A 21,781-nucleotide genomic window follows, 5' to 3' on the forward strand; every position below is an offset into this window, starting at 1 on the left:
TGCATTGGCAAAAGGCTATCAGGTGGCAGCCGGCTGCAGATGTCACTGCAAGCGCTGCTTTATAGGCACCATCAGTCCTGTCGCCCAGTGTCTAGCACGAGCGGGGTTCAGTACAGGGCGGCATCACCCTCATCCTATTTCGGGCTTGGCTGTGAGGACCTCAAAATCCCCCGTCCCTTTATCACGCCGCAATTTCCAGGTGAACCGCAGTTACATGCAGCCGCCCTCTACGCGCGACCAAAGTCACTGCTCGACACAGAGCCTCCTGGCACCATCGAATTCCTTCATCTATTGCCTGCTGCATGCCTACTAGGAAATGTGAAACTACTATCTATCCTACGCGATATGGTTCATCTCTGCTTCATCGTGATGCTTCGGTAGCGCGTACAATCCTTCAACAATGTCGACTGCTAGCATCCATGCCGCGCCAATTGGACTTGGTCTCTCCCCGACCAAGTCGAATCTTACACAACAAATCGAACAGAGTGAGGGCGAACGCACTCCGCGATGCTCGAGAACATCCACCAAGGGCTCTCCAAAGCCACGGTCTTTCTCTGACGCTCCCAAGCCTGTTCTCTCTCCTTCGCCAGCCTTTCGAGAACCTCTGCGACGAATCTCGAAGGATGACTCGGCGATCACAATCCCAACAACACCCTCTCGTCCTCCGATCCATACTCGAGGTCTTTCCCTTCATATGCCGTCAAAGGACGCCGCTGGAACAAGCACAGGTCCCACAATCCCTCGAATTCCGTTATCACCAAAACTAGATTCGTCCTATGTCTATGGATCGCCCTCGTCCATGCTCCCAAGGAGATCACGAGGGCTGGATTATACAAGGGCATGCACCAATTTGCACCATTCTACGCTGGCAGAAGCGTCTCCAGATGCATCGCCGATCACAGGGAGAGGAATACAAATACCCCAAAGGAGAAGTCTGGGGAATACCGTGCTTGATTCACCAAGCAATCAATCAAATGCTTTGTGGTCCTTGTCAAACGATAGAACAAACCTGTCAAGCTCCGTCAGCTCCGTGAATATGATGGGCTCTGATTCTGACTCTGAGTCTGATACTTCTTCAGACGACATGGCAATTGATCGCGAAGTGGATGAAGCGATATTGAGCACACCTGCGGCGTCAAGGTTGAACCCGGGGCCCATGCCGGGCTGGGTGAACAGTCCTGGAATGGAATGGATGAACAATCAACCATCTCCGGCACAAGCAAGCCTGATGAGTTTTCAGCCCAGCCTGATGAGTTTTAGGAGAGCTCGCACGCGGAAGGGCAAAAGTCAACATAGCTCCAGTAGCGTGAGCATGAACAGCTCCAAGCCTTCACCGGGGCCTTTGTCACCTGGCGTATTGAAAAGTGTTGAAAACGCAGGGGGCAGTTACTTTGGAACGGGGCTAACCAAGCAACAAGTCCAGTCTCGGCGTGAAAGTTTAAGTCTGGGCACCAACGATCTGCATCTTTCAGACAGCGAAGACAATACCACTGCCAGGACCAACGGGGCCCAGTCTCTTTCAGACATGGACGGTGCAAATGGCGACGACCCTAGAAAGGTCATTCGCAGAGCTGTCACCCGCAGAGGCAACTTGCTTCCCAAGACAAAAGGCTTTGCTCGAATCCGTGCACAGCTGATGGAAGAAGCCGCCCCGATCGAAAGTGAAGCGCGACGTGAGGCAGAAGTCATTCGCCAAGTCCAAGAGAATGAGCCGACCGTTTCACAGCCAAAGTCCCCGATAATGCCCACCCATCAGAACAACAATTTTGCAGCTGAGCCCATAGAGGAGTCGATCGAAGATATGATGATGGACAACAGAGGTCTGCTTCCTCCTGATAGCTTTAGTCGACAGGCCGAGAGGAACTCGGCAGGAATTGGGTTTTGGAACGGATTCGACGAGCGCTATCGAACTCCTCCCCCGTCTTTACGACCTCGCGAAAGCTCTTCCGCCATCAGCGACGACATGATGGATACTCCCGGCTCCTCACTTGTCGACAACCCTGCTCTCAAGCATTTCAACCGATCCAGATCGAGGTCGACCACTCCCTTGGCCTCCAACCCGCCTACCGCGGCAGATGTCGCCCGACGAGTCAACAACAAGCGACGCCGCGAGGAGGATTTTGACCCATCATACACCAAACGGCGAGCGGTGTCTCCTGGCATGAGTGTCCAAAGTAGTCCTGTCCTGCCGCAAAGCCCAGTCCTGACGAGCGACAAGGCGTGGTCCAAGCTGCCACCAAAGGGATCCGGACATGGCCATGGTGATCGCAGCAATAGCGGGAGCAGTCATAATGGAACGAAGAAAATTGGGTTGCAAGGCATGACTGAAACGAATGAAGGTATCATGAGCATGAGCATCGACTAGCCTTCCCCATTGTCCTTTTTCACGAGTTGATCTCTGGCTAGCAAGGCGTCTGGAGCGGACTGGCATGGCATGGGCTGGAAGGAGACATGGTTGCTTTTTCATCTCGAGCTATGTACTATGCCACTCGAGTTCAATTGCTCTTGCTTTGAATCCTTGCTGCACACGAAGCAATGAGATTCTCTGATGCTACAGATCTCAAAATTCAAAAGCTGGTAGCATGTCCGATACAGTCTAGTCCCGCCCTCAGGCTACTCGTATGGACCGAGTACCTCGTACTTGGCTGCGCCTCTAAAGGATTTCCCGCCGGTGTCTGACACACCGAGTTTGTTCGCGCTGCGGCACGAGCCTCAAAGCTGGCCGCCCCTCCACCAGGCTAACATTACCATTGCTCCAAACGTAGCGGAAACTCGTCCTTTCTCCGATCTGTCTTGTAGCATTCCTTCTATTCCACAGGTCATGGGCTCGACGGTAGACATCACCTCATCGTTCATAGAGGGTGCGCCCTCTGGGGAACTCCAAGATGTGATCAAGGACATCAAGGCCCTCACCTCCGACGACGACCCGGCACTGATCGCAAAGCTGAAGCCTGCGTTCGAGAAGTACAACGAAGAGCAGATGGTGGCTGTGAAGCTCCCGGGAGCGAGCGATTATGTACGAATACTGCTTCCCTCATCCTGCGGACAAGAGAAGAAGTTCTCTTAATTGCAGCGAGAAAAGAGCCCGTCCATTGGGGGAATTGGCGGCAACGTCCAGCTGACAGCGAGGCTGACTTGAACAGGTCCTAATATCTTCCTACAACAAGCTCTCCTCGGGCCAGTACTACGACACGCAATCTTCCACGTCCTTCTCCTTCGACCACACCACCTCCAAGCCCTCGGCACCGCAGTCCTACACCCACGACACCAAGCACAGCGACCTCGTGTCGTCAATCGTAAAACACCTCTCGGGCCACTTCGCCGAACATTACCCTCCGACGTCCTCGCCGTCGGCGTTCACCGTCTGTGCCACCCCCGACGACTCCCAGGTGGCAATCCTGATATCCTCGCTGAAGTCCTCGCCCAAGAATTTTCTCAGCGGCCGCTGGAGAACCGCCGTCCTCTACAACCCGTCCTCCAACACCCTGTCCGGCAGCATCAAGGTCGACGTGCACTACTACGAAGACGGCAACGTCGCGCTGTCGACGAAGAAGGACTTTTCAAACGTGTCGGTCGACGGCGGAGGCAGTGGTGAGAGTGTGGTGAGGAAGATTGCCGCAATCGAGAAACAGTACCAGGAAGAGGTGAACAGGACCATCGTCGGCATGAACGAGACTAGCTTCAAGGCCCTCCGACGGCAGTTGCCCGTCACGAGGCAGAAGGTCGAGTGGGAGAAGATTAGAGGCTACGGGCTGGGTGGGGATCTGAGAGGGGAGGGCAAGAGATAGACAGGGACCCGGACGTGCCGGTGACGCCGTGAACGAATTCGGGGCAGGCTTTAAGACGCATATGCATGGACCTCGGGAGGAGTTGTGCTACATTTGCAAACGAGAAGGTCTCAAATACGAAACAACGAACGAGAGACGGATTCCTGGTCTAAAACTCTGGACTGGAAGAAAAGCCATTGACCATTTATTTCGATACCCTCCCAACCTTGTCCTAGGGTCTATGGCAAGCCTCTTCCCGACCTCGTGGCCTTCGCAACCTCGCTCTGCGTGGTATCCTCCGCATATCTCCGGTACGCATCGACGTATTGATCCTTTTCACTCAAGGTATCTAACACGCTCTCCCTTGCACCCACTGCTTTTGCCCATTTCCTCCATCTCTGCCACACTTCTTCGTCATCGCCTCCCTTCCCTTCCTCAGGCACACCCACTCCGCCTTTGTAAACATCAAAAAGAAACATCCTGCATAGCCAAGGCGCGAGCATGATGTCCACAAGGCTGAATCTCTCCCCCAAAAAGAATGGTCCCTGCGAATCGCATTCTTTGATGAAGGTCTTGATATGGTTGAGGAATTCCGTTCGCGCTTCATCGAGGGTATATGATTTTGAATCTGAATGTTGCATGAAACGGTAGAAGGCGGGAACAATCCTCGTTGAGATGTGATCGATCCAAATCCGGCATTTTGCACGCAAATAGGCGTCTTCTCTGGGCAGCAGATCAGGTCCGTTCTTAGAAGGGTCGTTGTATACTTCGTCCAGGTACTCGCAGATCACATAACTTTCGTAGAGGGGCTTTTGGTCCTTGCCATCCTTGTCAAGAGGAACGGCGAGGGTCGGGACCAAACCACGAGGGTTTAATTTGAGAAACTCGGGATCTTTGTGGTACGGGTTGATCTCGAAATATTGGTGCGGGATGTTCTTCTCATGGATGGTAATCCAGCTGCGCTGGACGAAGGGACAAAACCAACCGCCGTAGAGGATCAGTGGGTTTGGAGAGGAATGTGCTTCCGCGAAGCGAGCAGCGCGGCCCGACGTATGGGGGTGCAGGGAGGTATCGACGGAGCCCATGGCGCGACGCGAGATTGAGAAGGCTCTGGACGAGCTTACTGACGGAATGCGAAGTAGAAAGGGGAGACAGCGACTGCTAAGACGGAGGGGTTGAGTCGGAATGGAAAGGAAATTCATGCCATGTAGTAATGTAACAGAGAAGTGTATAAAGAATTGATGCTCGCCGCGCTCGGCGAGAATGTGGTAATGTCAATGCGATGCGGGGGATAATGCGGCATAGCGAAGAATGACGTACGAGGTACGAGGTACTAGTCCTTCTGATGATGCTGCTGCCGCCACTGCGACTTTGGAGCTTACCTGAGTGGCCGTTGAATGGGTGGAAGCTGGCGGCATGTCGCGAGATGATGTTCCTGTTTATTGTAGGAAAGGGTAGGCATTGTGTATGCGGACAGATGGGATTCGAACAATGTATCCCTGACGCGGAAACCGGCACTGCATACCCGGTGCCAAAGGAACCTTGATTAGGTAGACTAAAGAATGCTCGCGTGTGCATTGTGACTTGGTGGTGCCCTTGTCCGAGTCATGATGGGCTGGCTCAGTAGGAAAAAATAGAAGCACAATCAAAATGCCCCAGTGGGATGGAACAGAATGGTACTTGTTGGATCTGCAAAGAACAGAATAGAGGCCAGGCTGGCATTGATTCAGGGGCAAGACAGCGTGTTCAGAGCCTCCCCTTGACCGCCAAGGCTGGGGCAAGTGGCTCGGTGGCTCGTAGCTCCAGGATGGCCATGATGGGGGCGCTTTTGGGTGACTGCGGCGAACAAAGTGTCCTCGCGCCGCCTTCCGCCAGTGAAGATGGTGGAAAAGGACAGCGTATCGATAACTGCGGCCCTAGAATAAATATTTCCCTCCACCGCCAGCCTCAATACTCCTCGACCTTTCTCCCAAGAACCATACTCTATTCGTTTTTCTTTACCTCTCTTTCCTTCCTCTCCTCACCGACAAGATGGCGTCCGGTAACGTCCAGCGTCGACCGCACAGACACTCTTCTGCTGCTTTGCAGTGGACAACTCTCTTCTACCTCCTCCTCATCTTTGTCTGCCCCTTGGCTTTGATCGGCAGAGTGAATGCTGAAGATCAAGCACCCTTAAACGACTCTGACAGCAACTATGGCACCGTCATTGGTATCGATCTGGGCACAACATATTCCTGCGTCGGTGTCATGCAGAACGGCAAGGTCGAGATCATTGTGAACGACCAAGGAAATCGGATAACACCTTCATACGTGGCATTTACCGATGAAGAGCGGTTAGTGGGAGACGCCGCAAAGAATCAATATGCGTCGAATCCTACCAGGACAATTTTCGACATCAAGTGAGTGTTCTCTAGCCTTTTGCCTCGTACCGTGACTTTACTAACATGATTCCTTAGGCGTTTGATCGGCCGCAAATTCGAGGACAAGGACGTTCAGCGAGATCTGAAACACTTCCCTTTCAAGGTCGCCAGCAAAGACGGCAAGCCGGTGGTCAATGTCGAAGTTTCTGGCAAACCCAAGACCTTTACGCCTGAAGAAATCTCCGCCATGGTTCTGGGCAAGATGAAGGAGGTTGCAGAGGCATACCTGGGCAAGAAAGTCACCCACGCAGTCGTCACGGTCCCGGCATACTTCAACGACGCTCAGCGACAAGCCACCAAGGACGCTGGCACTATCGCTGGCCTGACTGTTCTGCGTGTTGTTAACGAGCCAACTGCCGCAGCCATCGCTTACGGTCTTGACAAGAAAGGCAAGGAGAGCCAGATCATTGTCTACGATCTTGGTGGTGGTACTTTCGATGTCTCTCTTCTTTCAATTGAGGACGGCGTTTTCGAGGTCTTGGCCACTGCTGGTGACACCCATCTTGGTGGCGAAGATTTCGATCAACGAGTGATTGACTACTTTGTGAAGAAATACAACAAGGAGAACGATGTTGATATTCGCAAGGATTTGAAGACCATGGGTAAGCTCAAGCGTGAAGTCGAACGAGCCAAGAGAACCCTTTCTTCCCAAATGTCTACCCGAATCGAAATCGAAGCTTTCCACAATGGTAATGACTTCTCTGAGACCTTGACGCGAGCCAAGTTCGAGGAGTTGAACATGGACTTGTTCAAGAAGACACTTAAGCCGGTCGAACAAGTTTTGAAAGACGCCAAGGTCAAGAAATCCGAGATTGACGACATTGTCCTGATTGGTGGTTCAACTCGTATCCCCAAGGTCCAGTCAATGATCGAGGAATTCTTTGGTGGCAAGAAGGCAAGCAAGGGTATCAACCCAGACGAAGCTGTCGCATATGGCGCAGCTGTTCAAGGTGGCGTCCTTTCTGGCGAAACCGGAACCGAAGACCTCATTCTCATGGATGTCAATCCCCTCACCCTCGGTATCGAGACCACTGGTGGAGTCATGACCAAGCTCATTCCTCGAAACACTCTGGTACCGACCAAGAAATCTCAAATCTTCTCTACGGCCGCGGACAACCAGCCCGTAGTGCTTATTCAGGTTTTCGAAGGCGAACGGGCAATGACCAAGGACAACAACCTCCTGGGTAAATTTGAACTCACTGGCATTCCTCCCGCCCCTCGTGGTGTCCCTCAGATCGAAGTCTCGTTTGAACTTGACGCAAACGGTATCCTCAAGGTCTCGGCTGGCGACAAAGGCACTGGCAAGTCTGAGTCGATCACCATCACGAACGACAAGGGACGTCTTACCCAGGATGAAATCGACCGAATGGTGGCAGAGGCCGAAGAGTTTGCTGAGGCAGATCGCGCCGTCAAGGACAAGATCGACGCCCGCAACAAGTTGGAGAACTATGCCTCGTCATTGAAGAACCAGGTCAACGACGAGGACGGGCTCGGTGGCAAGATCGATGACGAAGATAAAGAGACTCTTCTGGATGCCATCAAGGAGACGCAAGACTGGCTCAGTGACAACGCTGATTCCGCGGACAAGGATGACTTTGAGGAGCAATTCGAGAAGTTGTCTCAAGTCGCATATCCGATTAGCAGCAAGCTGTACGCTGGTGGTGCAGGAGGCATGCCAGACTATGGAGATGATGATGACGAGCCTTCGGGACACGATGAGCTGTGAGGAGGTCGCGGACTTTGGCATGAATTTTGTACCAGCGTTATGAATTGAGGACTCGATAACAAGCATCTAGATGTGCTCGGTCTAGGGAAGAAACAGGCCGGACATGCAAAAGGGCGTTGGTCTTTCTCCTTTTTCTCTCTTGTATTCCGGAAGGCAAAGTTGTGACAACTAGATACCAAAAGAAACCAAATTGAACATTCCTCGACTTCTCTGTGATTCGAGTTCCGCCGTTCGCCATCTCCTCCCTTTCTTGGATTCTATATAGATTCAGAAATCCTCACACTTGACCACGAACAAAGCGACGACCTCGTACGGATGGGCGCGTCTCAGTTCACGCACGGCATCCTTACACCTCTGCGTGCCCACGACCACCATCTCGACCCTCTCTTCCTCGACGTACTCGACCTTCCCGGGCGTGCCGATGTGCGGGTTCGCCGCGGCTGAGGGCTTGAACTGCCCCGTCCCTCGACTGATGAAGGCTGTGTCCGTGTACTTCGCAGGCTCAATAGGCTCACCTCCAGAAGCGGAGGAGGAGGAGGGGAACTCAGGCCCATTAGGCCATGTCCCTGCCCCGGTGGCCCAGAGCGCTGAAAGGCATGCGTGTGTGTTCTCCGGCGGCACGTAGAAGGTCAGTTTGTATATGGTCTGGTCGTCGGCGATGCCACTGGGAGCAGTAGTAGAGTCGCTGGAGGCTGTGGCGCCGGCTGTGTGGCTTGACATGCTGTGTCGACACGGTGCACAAACGGGGAACCTCACCGACGGCGAGATCGGCTTTGCTGTATAGTTTTGGGGTTGGAGCTGGCGGCGGTGGGGATGGATGTCGTGGAGAAAGACTCGATCTGCTGTTTTCAATGGGCGGAAGCGCCTTCGGAAGCTGTAGACCGCTGCTTGCCGGACGGGGACTTGAAGGGCGGACATGTGAATACACAGACATGTATCTAAAGTTATTATTGTGGGAGGTCAATGTGCCAAAGAGGTGGAGAAATACACAAGTCCTGGAAAGGTTCAATAAGTAACCAGCTTCCCTTGTGAAGGGTTCCATTATGGTCTATTTCCTAGAGCATTACTATGCTAGGTGAAAATTTGACAATCAAAGACAAGAGCCTCCCAGATATTATTCCCCTTGTTGTCTCAGTAGTCAAAGTTCTCGTAAATGATGGTCGTCCCAGGCATCCACTCCTGCACAATCTTCCTGAACGCCGGCGCCGTGCATAGATACCAGTTGTCCACTTCTGATTCCCAAGCTACCAAGTCCTCCTTCGTCACTCTCCTCCTCAGGACTTTCACGCCGGTTTCGATCAATTCCTGGAGCTTGGCCTTGGCCTTTGCATCCAACAGTGACTCGTCGCCAGTTATGCATATTGTCAGCGAGTCTTTCAAACTGGGATACTGGGTGAGGACGTCCAGAGGCAATCCAACATCGCGGATCCCAACGCTCCACATGACCTTTAGTTTGTCGAGATCCAAGCTTTCCATCTGGCCCAGCAAAGGCGTGATCCCAATCCCAGCTGCAATAAAAGCATTCCTGGCGTGTGGTTCGAATGCAAATTCTCCGCCAAACCCTCGAATACCGATCTCACACATGCCCTCGCGCTGCCACTCGAGCCATTTCGTGACGTGGCCGACTGCACGAACGGTGACTTCAAACTCTTCCCCGTGCAGGCCAAGCGAGTTCGGGATGGATGAGACAGTGAAAGTCCGAATATAGTCATCATTCAGACTGGTCGGGTCGTCGTCTCGCATGTGCGAGTAGCCCATGTCCAGCTCGGCTGCCATGTCCATCGCCACGTATTGCCCTGGTGTCCAGGGGCCAAACACGCCAGGATCTGCAAGCGCGAACCTATATCTTGTGACAGTAGGAGTGATCTTTGTCTTCTTGATGAGTTTTGCTGTCGTTGGTGGTGCGTCCCCCGGGGTCTTCCCAAACGCGTCTGTTTTCTCGGAGGCCAGGTATCGCACTCGCGGATTGTAGGGCGAACGGCCTTGGGACGCATCGTCCATCAGCTTGCCCCGGAAGGGTAACCCGTCTTCAACAAGGCGCGCTCCTGTCACTTTCAAGCGAACGGCGAGATTGCTTTTTGCAATGACTTTGCTCGCCTCCGCCCCCACAAGTGTCTCCGTATCCCCGGTCACATAGAGAACATTACCGGTCTCGAAGTCCGGGATCACCAGGCCTGCATGAGGAGTGCTTTCAAGATTTCCAAGTGTTTGGTAGAGATTGTTGCCACTGTATTCGGGCCACACAATGGTGCTGCCTTGCTCTAAATCGGCAGACTGCTCCACGCGAATAAAGCCTGGAGGTCCGCCACGGTGATTACAGTCCATGTCCTCGTGTTTGTGGGCGGAGGCGATGAAAAATAAGTCCGCGTTATGCACCAAATCAATCGCTTTTTGAGGGAGGTGTGGTGACGAAGACAATAGTCTCGGCTTGGGTTGGGCGGCCGTGATGCGCTTCTTATTAAGGTATTTTGGGCAATTTCCGATACTTTGATCGATCTTGACGACGAGCTGTACTTCACCTGACTTGCCGGTTTGCGCGTCGTCCTTGGGCTCGTTGCCATCCGTGACGGGCTCATTCGCGGTCAGTGCCCCGGCAACGACTTGACCAGCCAACTTGACTCTCCCTCTCTCCTCCAGATGAATGCTTAGTCCGGACATTAGTCTCCCTTTGCCCTCTTCCCGTATCACTTCGCCGTCGTCCTTGCCTTTATAAATTGCTTGAATAACGGGGTCGAAGCTCGCGTCGACGGTGGTGCGGACGCCCATAACACTTTGAGCCACCGGCTGTGCAATTGGTAGTTGATCGGAACCCCAGACTGTGCACCAGGGTCTGTCGTGATCATCCAACGTCCCTATTGCTATCATGGGGTACCGTTGGATCATGTTGGCCGCCCGAGGGGTGAGGAATGGTGACGTCGGATTGTCATAGCTGCCGACACGCGTGCGTTTATGGATCGCGACTTCACCCTCGTGCCAGGGAGCAGCTTGAAAGAACGCCATTTTCCTTTTCCTGTTGACCATCAAAGTTGTCGACCTAGTTGGTGATATGAGAGACGAACGTTGAGAGACGAAGCGCATCAAAGATGCTACGACCTCCTTTATACCATGGCCAGCGTCGATTCTTTCCGTTTCAGCCAGAGTAAAATCCTCAACAGATGGAGCCTATGGTTTCGACACAGGCAGAGAACTTGACAAATATATGGCCACCTCCACCACCATGACGAGCTCAGGTTGTATAGAACAGCATGGGACTAAGAGGTTTACTAAAGCAACGACTGTCAGCATGCATTTCCATCTTTGGCCGCTCCAGAGCCTGCGGCATCTTCATCAAGCGGCGAGAAGCGTCCAGCGGTTTCATTGGTTCAGGCATACGACGGGACGAGCGATCCAGAGGGATGAGCGTCATCCGGGCCGTGGAAAGCAAATCATGCCCATGGGCGCGGCGGATGGGTGGGGAGGATGAGAACCTTGGGGAGAGGTTGAAGGGGGGCCTCGAGAGGCTATTTGTGGCACCTCCAAGGACACTGGCAGTTTCAACGCCTGCCGAGGCGCCTTTGTCACGACTGGTGGGCTCAGCTGGGCCTTGAAAGCAGCAACAGTGACAAGTTCACCCCTTTGCGGGCTTAGGCAGGCAAGGCAGGTAATGAATTCTCAAATGGGTGAAGTGGGTGAAGTGGTAAAGTGGGATGGTGTTTAGTCAACGAGTTTGGCACGTAAAACAGCGAATTGCGTCTCAAGGCCACGCTGTCAATCTGTCAATCTGATCTTTGCCTGCGACGCGATTCGCATCCCCATCCACCACCATCAACTTTTACTCCGAGTATTCCAGCAAACCAGACCACAGCTAATTAATTCCACGCGGAAATTCACCAGCTCAACGCCCCAATGACGAGTCGCGAGATACCCGCTTCCATCTTCACTCCTCCGGCCACGAGACCCCCCTTGCGCGCCAGACTGACTCCAGTTCTTGCAGAAAGCGCAATTCCTCCCCTGAATACAGCTGCTGAAACCGTTGTCTCAAGTCATGTCGGATCAGTGCAATGTCCGCGGGCTTATCGACTGCATAGCCAAATATCAAGGTTGGCCACGATCCCAGGTAACACCTCGACCATTCCTCATTAGCTTGCGGACACTGCATGATCTCCAGTCCTCTGCGAACCTGCCATGTATCACCTGCGGGCGGAAGGGGAGATTCAGTCTCGCCCACCTCATGCGATCTGGATACCCAGTCCAGAAGAAGGGATGCTGCTAGAATATGCAAGCTCGTCGAGTGTTGGTGGAAGCTGCGAGCTCGTTCAGCTGATGTTTTGATCCACCACGAGTCCTCTTCCTTGATGCAGTGTCCCTCTTCTAGGATCGTCTTCTCCCAATATGCCATTTTATGCCCGAGAACCCCCAATAATTCAGGCTCAGGTTTCGCCGGACTTTTGCAAAGTTGCACAATCTCGATAATGAGTTTTTGAAGTGCCAAAGGGAATCCTATCACGGGACTGTTGTCGGCTGGCGAGGCATCTGGGAACGTCAAAGACTGCAGCGTCTCTTCTGCCCGCGCACAGAACTCAAAGTCAGGCTGAAAGTCCACTGCAAAGGGCCGATTGACTGTCTGGCGAAAGACTTGATAAAGGATGCTTTCCCACATAATACGATGGATCGGCCGTGGCATGGGTGGTCTCCGCGAATGCGTCCATCGAAGTTTCATGAGTTGGATCGCTCCCATTACGTGTTTCCCAATGTCTTCATTGGTCCCAATATCAAACACCTGTTCGGATGAAAAGTTGGCTAGTCAGCTTCGCCACCTGCAGAGCTTCATACCGACTTGGGCTGAAATCAGGAACTCACTCCATGGATGTAAAGAAAGATGATGGCCACTAGAAGAGCGTCATTAAAATCATCCCGCCCCCAGTCGATCGTGCTGAGAGAGCGATTGACCTCAGAGACCGCACGAGTATAATACCTGATTCCAGCCTCGTTCATTTGAGCACTTCCGGTAAGAAGATGCATGCGCGACGCACCACAAGCTAGTGCAACGTCTTTCATACCCTCAAATTGCAGAAGCATTTCCACCACCTCTGGGATGAATTGGGATGAGAATCCTGGGTGTGTATTCGAGAGGATGAGGAGCGGCAGAAATCCATCCAGAAAGTGCCGGAAACAGTCAACTTCAAGGTCGGATTTGAACACTGGCGAATTAAAGAGGTCTGAGTTGAAGGAGATTTCACGGCAAACGAAGAATGGTGACACATCAACATCCTTGCTGTCTTTGCTGCTGCTTGAAATGCGTCTTGTGACCTTGATGGTTTTCGGCGACTGAGCAGGCGACGACAATGCAGGAGATCTGGAAGCTCGACTATGTCGCCGGTCGAACAGATCATCTTCGGCAGGCCAGGTACAGACTCGGTCGGATTTGACGCACTTTTCGCACCGCGGCCTTGCTTCGTTGCACTTCTTCCTTCGCATACGACCCGAAGTCCTGTTAGCTGCAGACGGCTCCATCAAATATAACTGCACTTACAGGTTAAGCATCCAGTCTTGGTTCGCAGACTCGCACTGGATGGACGTGCCATATCACCCATAAATATGCTTGCCAGCTTCTGTGCAGATCAACATCTCATGGTGGGCGGTCCGACCTTCGCCAAACATCCATTGAAATGCGACAAGAGGAACACCGCCTGGGAAGGGCTAGGTTTTGGTACAATCAAGGGCTGAAGCGGAAGTCTGCAGTCCTTATCGATCGAGGTCGAATCAGTCTGAGTTCTAGGCCCCAAGCAATGTGGGCTTTCACCCCGCATGAACAAGATTAGTCTAGCGGTCGCAACCGACCTGCTGGGAGAAGCGGAATTTGTTGCGAAGCTACGGAAATACTTCTACTCACCCATACTGCCATGAAACCCTCTTGGTAAAACATGGGCACACACTAAGCAGCTAAATTCATTGGTCGATTTGCTGGACGGACATGATGAGCAATGGACTGAACCAGGTACTTCGGCGATATAAAGGCTCTTGTCCCACATCGTTTCGCCGGGAGAGGGTTGCCAAAGCGACATTTGAGACTTTGGCGATATGTGCTTCCTCAAGCCAAGATACCGCTTCAAACCCCTCTACTCACATCTTGGTCCTTATCTGCGCCCGGACTTTCCTGGTCTTACCTCCACGGTATCAAGGATCGCCCAGAGCCCTCGATATCAGCTCCACGGCAGACATTAGCTCTTCGTCGTGCTCAGATCTGGCGATGACCTGAATGTGACAAGGCGCCTTATCAACTGCTTCCGGTAGATCTGCAATCTGTCAGACACTTGCTTCGCAACCTGCTCTCAAGGAGCGACTCACAATCTGGAATTCGGTGGTCGGGAAGGTCCAGATTTTTGTCCGCTTTGAGATATGGGATGATGCAGGCAGGATACTGTTCGAGATGATCAGCCTTCATTCTCATACCGGCACGTAGGCCAGCTTTTCACTTACCGCCAGGAGATTCCACATGACTGTATACGGTGGCATTCTGAAAGTGTCATGGGGTACAGCAGTCTTATGCGAGCCTGGTGCTACAATAACATCCAACTTGTTCTCTACAAAGAGCTTCAACCAGTCAGATCGGAATTTGAGCCGCTGCTCATTCATGTCGAACAAATCACCCAGAGACTTGTCGGGACGGCCTCCAGGAGGCGGTGTATACATGTCCTTGACGGAGGTGACCAGTGGCTCTCCTGAGGCTTCAATGTGCTTGAATCCGGTGCGCTCATTGTCGATATCAAACATTTTGAAGGACAGATGATTGGCTTCTTTGAAGGATGGAAATTTCTCGAGCATTACGATGCTGTGCCCGGCTTGCCTCAGTTTTTCCGTTGCCGTCTTCAATGCTCGCAGGATTGGTGGTTGGACCGGCCAAGTGGGACACTCGAGGATGACACCAATAGTCAGACTCTTTTTCTCTTCAACAGGATGCCATGGCATAGCGAGGGCCGTGCAGTCAAAGTCCCAAGGCTTTGAGTTGATGACGGTTTCGAGAAACAGACGCAAGTCGCGGGGGCTCGTGGCCAAAGGCCCTGCTACTGGCATTATGCCTGTCCAGCCATCCAGCACCGGATTTGTTTGGCCACCAAAAGGAATGCGATCAACAGACGGCTTGAAGCCATATGTTCCACAGCAAAAGGCAGGTATTCGGATCGATCCTCCAATGTCTGTCCCGACACCCAGAAGTGAGCCTCTCATACAGACTAGGGCCCCTTCCCCACCACTGCTACCCCCAGCAGTGAGTTTGAGCTTATGAGGATTCTAAAGAAGAGATGAGCCACGGGGTTACAACAAAAAGCCATGACTCTTACCAAGACGCGGCCAAAGACATTGTTTTCGGAATCGGCCGTCATTAATGTTTGCGGAAGATTAGTCTTGACATAAAGAACGGCGCCATTTTGAAGAAGAATGTCAACCAAAGGTGAGTTGAAGTCCGCTGCCGGTCGTTTGATGAACGAGACGTAGCCGATGGTCGAATATGTACCCTTCAAGTTGAAGGAATCCTGCGGACGACAACGTTGAGCAATGGGACCTCGCGGGAGACCTCTAGCCATACCTTCAAACTTATTGGCATTCCATGCAACGGGCCCATGGGCTTACCTTCTCTCTCCAGATATTCATCGAGATATTTGGCTCTTTCGAGTGCCTTATCGAAGAAAATCTCTGTCAAGCAGTTCGTCTTGGAACTTCAGCGACGACTGTCTCGAGATGCAGGGTTGTTACTAACCACTTGATGGGCGATAGCAGCTCTTTTGCAGAATGCTTCAGTGACCTCAACAGCAGAAAGCTCTTTCGCAGCAATCTTGGTTGTCAAATCAACAGCGTCATAGGTTTCGGTGATCTCGAGCTCCTTTGGTGTTAGAATCCCACACTTTCCAGGCACGTCAAGGACGCTGATATCGGCATCGGCATTGACAGATTCAAGGATGCTTGGAGACAGCCGCCATTCTTTCGGAATGGCTTTGGCTCCCTCGGCACGTTTCCTCTCGACCAGAGTTCTCCATTCCTCGCGCATTTTGGGATCGATCAAATGATCAGGACGAAACTAACCACATGTAAAGATCTCCATACTTGCCGATGAAAGCTGTACAGCTTATATACATTTTATCTCTTGTTTGCCCGAGGCGGACCAGAGAGAGGGGAAGCTTGAATGGAGGCCCCGGGTGTTCACTGGTATCGAAAGTTTGTCGGGTCAGGTAGAGGAAACCTCGCTTCAGTATCATTTGTTTGCTCATCCGTCTGTTGGTGCCTGCTGATATCTACCCTAGGTCTGTCTTGGTGCGCTGAAACAGGATCATTTCTTCCGCCGGTACATAGCAACGCTCAATCACACGGAATTCCGCGATGCTTGTTTCAGGCTAAGAATCCTGGAATGGAAAGGCCGCTTCTCAACTATAACTTGCTAATTTTTTTTGGATTTTTGCACGCGACTGTATCGTCTGAACCAAGCACCAATCAGACATTATAGCGCCGCAAAGCGTACGGACGGTCGCCGGACACTGGCCACAGCGAGATATGTGGCAATCTAGCGCTCTCAAACCCACGCGCCGCTGGAACAGGCAGGAGAGTTTCTGATCATGTTCTTGATTACTGGCCTCAAGTAATGAGAGACTGGAAGCAATTGTGTCTCCACGAACAAAGCCACCACATGCCAAAGTGGGGTGAGGTTTCTACGACACAAATTTCAACGTCTTCAGTCCTTACATTCTGAAAAGAACATGGTCAACCCGGACCATTCTGTATCACGACCAGCTTGCCGCATACGTACTGCTAAGGCGCGCTTGTTCCCACGAATGCAAATAACTGCATGGTTTATCCCCAGTGGCAACCCGCTTTATCTCGTTGCCAGCTCCATCCTGCATCCAGATATGATCGTCGTACCCCTGCCTCACCGTTTACCATGTGGTACATCCGTGTGGTACAACCGACGACATGCGGAGATCCCAGTATTCTTATCTATCTGCCGCGCGTTTTCATAGGCTTTATCATTTCGGTCCATGCTGAGTATTGGCCGTCTGGGCGCATCGCGAATGCCATTCTGCTCTTATCAGAGAGATTGTGCATCAAATCTTCTATCTCTGGTGCACGCAGATGCGGTGGCAGGCAATTTCTCGCGCGGACATTTGCGGTGGTGGGAGCACGGACACATAAATCACTGTTACGCTCATGATGGCGATCCTATGAAGATCACCAACTCGAATCTCTTCTTCTACTCTCCTCACTTCTTCATCTCCATCTCTTCCCTTTCAAATTCGGAACTCTACAATCTGGGCCAAGATGGCGCATTACAACTTGCCAGTTGACACAGTCCCGGGGACAGTCCACCTCGTGGACATCGAGCATACCATGCATACCCGACACGCTGGATCCGGGAACAAGGACATTGTTCTAGTACCCACTCCGTCGAACGATCCCGATGATCCCCTGAACTGGTCGCCTAAGCGAAAGCTCATGTCGACTGTCACAGTCAATATGTACAACTCACAACGAGCTTTCTCTCTTGTGCCCAGTCACTGACTGCTACCAGTTACACCTTGGTGGTTGGCATTGCCAACTCTGTGGTCTATTCGGTGCTTGTTCCGCTTTCTGATGCTTCGGGAGTCTCCATCAGTACCCTGAACCAAGGCACGGGGTATCTGTTTCTGCTTGCTGGCTGGGGTTTGCTTTTCTGGCAACCTTTCGCCTTGCGTTATGGCAAGCGACTGACGTACCTCCTCTCCATCTGCGGCACCATCGGTTGCACAATGTGGGGGCCGTACGCCCGTGGCAACGGGGTGTGGATTGCAAAGAACGTATTGGGAGGTCTGTTGTATGAATCGGGGAGCAAGGTATCTGATTTGGCTGACGATCCAAAACAGGATTTTTTGCTGCCCCCATCGAGGCCCTTCCTGAGATTTCCGTGACAGATGTGTACTTCCAGCACCAGCGAGGAACATACATGGGCATCTATGCGTTCTTTCTCGCCGGGAGCAACTATTTCGCCCCGGTGATCTGTGGCTTCATCGCTGATGACCAAGGCTGGAAATGGGTTTTTTACTGGCCGACCATCTTCCTTGGCGTGGCTCTGATCTTTTGCTTCTTCTTCATGGAAGAGACGAACTACACAAGATCAACAGTCGGTATCGTCGAGACCTTGAGTGGCAGTCAGACGCCCGTCTCTGGCACGAAAGACGAGAAAGCGACAGAAAAGACACCAGACGTTGTCAACGAACCTACCATCAATGTTGAGAGCGGCGCCGTGGTATACGGCAGCAATAAAACCTACCTACAAAGGATGTCGCTTTGGCAACCCTCTCCTGGGGAACCGATGTGGACAAGAGCCTTTAGATCGTTGAAATACCTGGGCTGGCCTGTGATATTCTATGCTGGGTTTAGCTATGGCAGTTATCTTGTGAGTTTCACACCAATCAGCCTGTGTTGAAACGACTCGATGTCTTACTGACAACGTATCCCAACAGATCTGGTTCAACGTTCTGAATGCAACTGCAAGCATCATTCTAGGTGGTCCACCCTACAATTTCAAAGCCTCCATGGTTGGACTTTCATACGTCAGCACATGCTTGGGCGTCATCGTCGGATGTTTCTTTACTGGCCGGTTCAGCGACTGGCTCACTATCAGACTTGCGCGTCGCAACAATGGCATCATGGAACCGGAACAGCGTCTCTGGCCTTTTGCAGCTTGCATCATCGTTGTCCCTGCATCCCTTATTCTCTGGGGCGTCGGTGCTGCTCATCACGTCCATTGGTTTGGGTTGATTTTCGCCATGGGCACTCTTGCCGCTTCGACTTGCTTCGGGATCACGCTCAGCGTCAACTATCTTATCGACACGTACCATGAAATCAGCGCAGATGCGATGACGACGGTGATCTTGGTTCGTAACACCATGTCTTTTGCCATCGGCTACGGAATTACCCCTTGGCTGGACAATCTCGGTCTGCAAAATTGCTTTATCTCAGCTGCGTTCATTGGCATGGCAGCTTCGTCAGTGTTTCTGTTCATGATTTTCTTTGGCAAGAGCTTCCGGGAGCGGAGCCGGGTCAAGTACTGGAACTTGGTTGCGGAATTGATGGCAAAGAGCAACGTGACCCTTTGAGAGGCCGGTGGATCGGTTTATGGAAAGAGTGGCAGGACAGTAGCTCGGACTCTATCAAGGCGTCCCATTCCACAAGTTGGAAGCGGGGAGAGTAGTAGGTGGATAGACAAGAGACCATTAGAACATATTGCAGCAGCTGAATGACAAGGCTACGATATAGGCGCAAGGCTGTGCACGTGATACGAAAACCCGCTCGACCTCATCCCGAGTTTTTGCCTTCGACATTTTTTCTCCCTCTTAACGTCTTTCTTATCTTGCCTGTTTTCGCCAGACACTGTATATGTTCGCATATTCTGAGATGCTGGAACGCGGAATGGCGCAGGTGAACTGATTTTCGCGGCTGTACTGCGGATCGTTGATACGAAGCCTTCGAGCCGGCGCGTGTATTGGATCAATATGCTCAGCCTTGCTGATCTTCCGCTTGTCTTGAATATACGCTATTGTCGGCGTCAGAGCATCTCATATTGGTGGCAGCCTGGGTGATAAATCTTGATGAGCCCTCTCTTACGATCACATCTCCACTCCAAATTTGCATTGCAATATTTCTTAGCCACTTCCAGAACGACATCGAGCGCCGCTATGAAGAGTGTCATCAACAACCGCTCTCACCTGGCCTCCATGCCCTACACACACTGCCGAACACGTATAATTGACCTCCAGGACCTCAACATCCCTGAACACGCAACTGATGAAGAATACCGCGCCATGTACGTCAAATACACCCTCCGGCCACAGCACAGCAAAATCGAGAATGCGACTTTGCTCCGGGATGCTGTCGAATCCATAAAACACGGAATTGCGCCCCCAGTAGCCTTTCCCACGGAAACAGTGTACGGCCTAGGCGCAGACGCGACCAATGAACCCGCTGTTTCAGGAATCTTTGCCGCCAAAGGCCGCCCAAGCGATAACCCCTTGATTGTTCATGTCTCGAGTATCGAACATTTGGAGCGGATTACGGGGGTGCCATTACCGGAAATCTACGTGCCAGTGGCGGAGAGATTTTGGCCTGGACCTCTGACGATTCTCCTCCCGGTGCCATCATCTGGAATCTTTGCGAGAAACGTGCACCCCTTCCAGTCGACCATTGGATTCCGCATCCCATCGTCAAAATACGCCCGCTTCTTCATCGCGGCCACGGGCAGACCGATTGCAGGACCAAGTGCGAATTCTTCCGGGAAGCCAAGTCCCACGACAGCGCAACATGTCTTGGACGATTTGAAGGGCAAAATCAATTTCATCTTGGATGGAGGAGGTTGCGAGGTGGGTGTGGAGAGTACAGTCGTGGATGGGTTACATGATCCGCCGCTGATCTTGAGACCGGGAGGCGTCAGCTTGGAGGAGCTGAGAAGTCTTGGAGGAGAAATGGGTAACAAATGGGCGAGGACGGCGATCGGGTACAAAAGACATTCTGGAGGGACGACGGACGGCCAAGGGAAGGATGGCTTAAACACGACCACGGGCGTCTCGACGCCATCCTCCATGGACGAATCTGCTGTTGGAGTCTCGGTATCTTCGGGAAACGCGAGCGTGGCTCATTTTGACGGCACCGTTAGCTACGAGGACGATGTCAACGGTGCACCTCGCGCTCCCGGTATGAAGTACAGGCACTACTCTCCAGTGGGGCGGTTGGTCCTGTTCTCCGAGGAGGCCGTGCGGAATGGTCGCGTGCCAGACAAGCTGGATGAGTTGGTTGGCAATTGGCAGTCGGGCCCCGACATGGATGGACGAGACAAGCCCCATGGGGTCAAGGGTGGAGTTATTTCCTGCCACTGGCCACCCTTTGCCGGACTGCCAGTCAAGGGGATCTCGTCGACCACCTCACCCCTGAACAACGCCAGGGGTACCGCGCCGCCCTCTGGATTACCTCATGTCCCAGACGCAATCTCCAACTCTGCTTATGCGCCAATCACCTCGATTGCGACAATAACTGCTGCCAAAACCACCAGCGTCACGTTGTACAACGTCCAACTTGGACCCGACGTTTCCACCCTGGCACACTCGCTCTTCGGCGTCTTGAGGCTATTTGACGAGTTGGGCTGCGCCTTCATCTTCGCAGAGACGGTGCAGCGAACCGCGGCCCTGACAAACGGTCAAGAATCGACCGGAAACCAAGAACCCAGCCACACGCGCCGGGATCTTGAAGACGCGGTGGTTGATCGGATCGAAAAGGCCGCTGCCGAGAGGGTGGATTGAACTTCACCCTGCAAAACGACCTAAATTATCTTCTCCATCTGTTGCTGCGTCGATAATACCCGTCCTTCTCTCGACAATGCGCAAACACTAATTCTGGAATTTGTCGTGTCATACCTAATTAGATGATCCCAATATCAGACGGAATCTTCGCCGATGTAGAATAAAGAGGATACATTATAGACGGATCCAGAGCCACAACTCGTATACGAAGGCAGGAGACGTATGAAGCACACAGCCAGGAAGAAAAGCATCGGAGGAGTTGGTCAAAGCCACGCCAGTAACCAGGGGAATTAGGGAAACTGTGTCCAGTGTGGGCTATAAATACGAGGCACATGCATGTCATGAAAAGGCGGAAGAGGTCGCTGATACTTTGTTGATTGGCAGTATATCCCAAATGCTCGAAAAGAGGCGCTGGGGCCATTTCAAAAACGCTGTTATGAGTGAGAACCGAGCACCGGCAAAGTGATGTCTAACACGGTGAAAAAAGGACGGGGCAGAATTCACCGCTAAAAAGAAACCAATTTGGACCACAGTTCGAAATATTTGTCCCCATCTACTCAACCCTAGCCAGGA

At 52.4% G+C, this 21,781-nt stretch overlaps 10 protein-coding genes across 10 annotated transcripts; 5 read left to right on the forward strand and 5 right to left on the reverse strand.

The window, feature by feature from the left end:
* Positions 1 to 400: 400 nt before the first annotated feature.
* Z520_07666 (uncharacterized protein) lies at positions 401 to 2,365 on the forward strand (the record flags this gene model as incomplete). Its single annotated transcript, XM_016778163.1, has 1 exon — positions 401 to 2,365. The coding sequence occupies one exon, from the start codon at positions 401 to 403 to the stop codon at positions 2,363 to 2,365; it is 1,965 nt and encodes a 654-aa protein (XP_016630523.1).
* A 456-nt stretch (positions 2,366 to 2,821) lies between these two features.
* On the forward strand, positions 2,822 to 3,788 carry Z520_07667 (uncharacterized protein; the record flags this gene model as incomplete). Its single annotated transcript, XM_016778164.1, has 2 exons — positions 2,822 to 3,016; positions 3,144 to 3,788. 2 exons carry the CDS (start codon positions 2,822 to 2,824, stop codon positions 3,786 to 3,788), a joined length of 840 nt encoding a protein of 279 aa, XP_016630524.1.
* A 218-nt stretch (positions 3,789 to 4,006) lies between these two features.
* Positions 4,007 to 4,852, reverse strand: Z520_07668 (uncharacterized protein; the record flags this gene model as incomplete). Its single annotated transcript, XM_016778165.1, has 1 exon — positions 4,007 to 4,852. One exon carries the CDS (start codon positions 4,850 to 4,852, stop codon positions 4,007 to 4,009), a length of 846 nt encoding a protein of 281 aa, XP_016630525.1.
* Positions 4,853 to 5,798: 946 nt separating this feature from the next.
* On the forward strand, positions 5,799 to 7,913 carry Z520_07669 (uncharacterized protein; the record flags this gene model as incomplete). Its single annotated transcript, XM_016778166.1, has 2 exons — positions 5,799 to 6,166; positions 6,224 to 7,913. The coding sequence occupies 2 exons, from the start codon at positions 5,799 to 5,801 to the stop codon at positions 7,911 to 7,913; spliced, it is 2,058 nt and encodes a 685-aa protein (XP_016630526.1).
* Positions 7,914 to 8,180: 267 nt separating this feature from the next.
* Positions 8,181 to 8,633, reverse strand: Z520_07670 (uncharacterized protein; the record flags this gene model as incomplete). The annotated part of the gene is made up of 1 exon (XM_016778167.1): positions 8,181 to 8,633. The coding sequence occupies one exon, from the start codon at positions 8,631 to 8,633 to the stop codon at positions 8,181 to 8,183; it is 453 nt and encodes a 150-aa protein (XP_016630527.1).
* Positions 8,634 to 9,044: 411 nt separating this feature from the next.
* On the reverse strand, positions 9,045 to 10,913 carry Z520_07671 (uncharacterized protein; the record flags this gene model as incomplete). The annotated part of the gene is made up of 1 exon (XM_016778168.1): positions 9,045 to 10,913. One exon carries the CDS (start codon positions 10,911 to 10,913, stop codon positions 9,045 to 9,047), a length of 1,869 nt encoding a protein of 622 aa, XP_016630528.1.
* A 916-nt stretch (positions 10,914 to 11,829) lies between these two features.
* Positions 11,830 to 13,406, reverse strand: Z520_07672 (uncharacterized protein; the record flags this gene model as incomplete). Its single annotated transcript, XM_016778169.1, has 2 exons — positions 11,830 to 12,672; positions 12,753 to 13,406. 2 exons carry the CDS (start codon positions 13,404 to 13,406, stop codon positions 11,830 to 11,832), a joined length of 1,497 nt encoding a protein of 498 aa, XP_016630529.1.
* A 663-nt stretch (positions 13,407 to 14,069) lies between these two features.
* On the reverse strand, positions 14,070 to 15,936 carry Z520_07673 (uncharacterized protein; the record flags this gene model as incomplete). Its single annotated transcript, XM_016778170.1, has 6 exons — positions 14,070 to 14,188; positions 14,241 to 14,313; positions 14,373 to 15,182; positions 15,233 to 15,424; positions 15,478 to 15,600; positions 15,649 to 15,936. 6 exons carry the CDS (start codon positions 15,934 to 15,936, stop codon positions 14,070 to 14,072), a joined length of 1,605 nt encoding a protein of 534 aa, XP_016630530.1.
* Positions 15,937 to 17,198: 1,262 nt separating this feature from the next.
* On the forward strand, positions 17,199 to 19,015 carry Z520_07674 (uncharacterized protein; the record flags this gene model as incomplete). The annotated part of the gene is made up of 4 exons (XM_016778171.1): positions 17,199 to 17,395; positions 17,449 to 17,723; positions 17,780 to 18,312; positions 18,380 to 19,015. 4 exons carry the CDS (start codon positions 17,199 to 17,201, stop codon positions 19,013 to 19,015), a joined length of 1,641 nt encoding a protein of 546 aa, XP_016630531.1.
* A 579-nt stretch (positions 19,016 to 19,594) lies between these two features.
* Z520_07675 (uncharacterized protein) lies at positions 19,595 to 21,208 on the forward strand (the record flags this gene model as incomplete). Its single annotated transcript, XM_016778172.1, has 1 exon — positions 19,595 to 21,208. The coding sequence occupies one exon, from the start codon at positions 19,595 to 19,597 to the stop codon at positions 21,206 to 21,208; it is 1,614 nt and encodes a 537-aa protein (XP_016630532.1).
* Positions 21,209 to 21,781: the final 573 nt, after the last annotated feature.

Source organism: Fonsecaea multimorphosa (assembly GCF_000836435.1).
Source record: "Fonsecaea multimorphosa CBS 102226 unplaced genomic scaffold supercont1.16, whole genome shotgun sequence".
NCBI classification, from domain to species: Eukaryota; Fungi; Ascomycota; class Eurotiomycetes; order Chaetothyriales; family Herpotrichiellaceae; genus Fonsecaea; species Fonsecaea multimorphosa.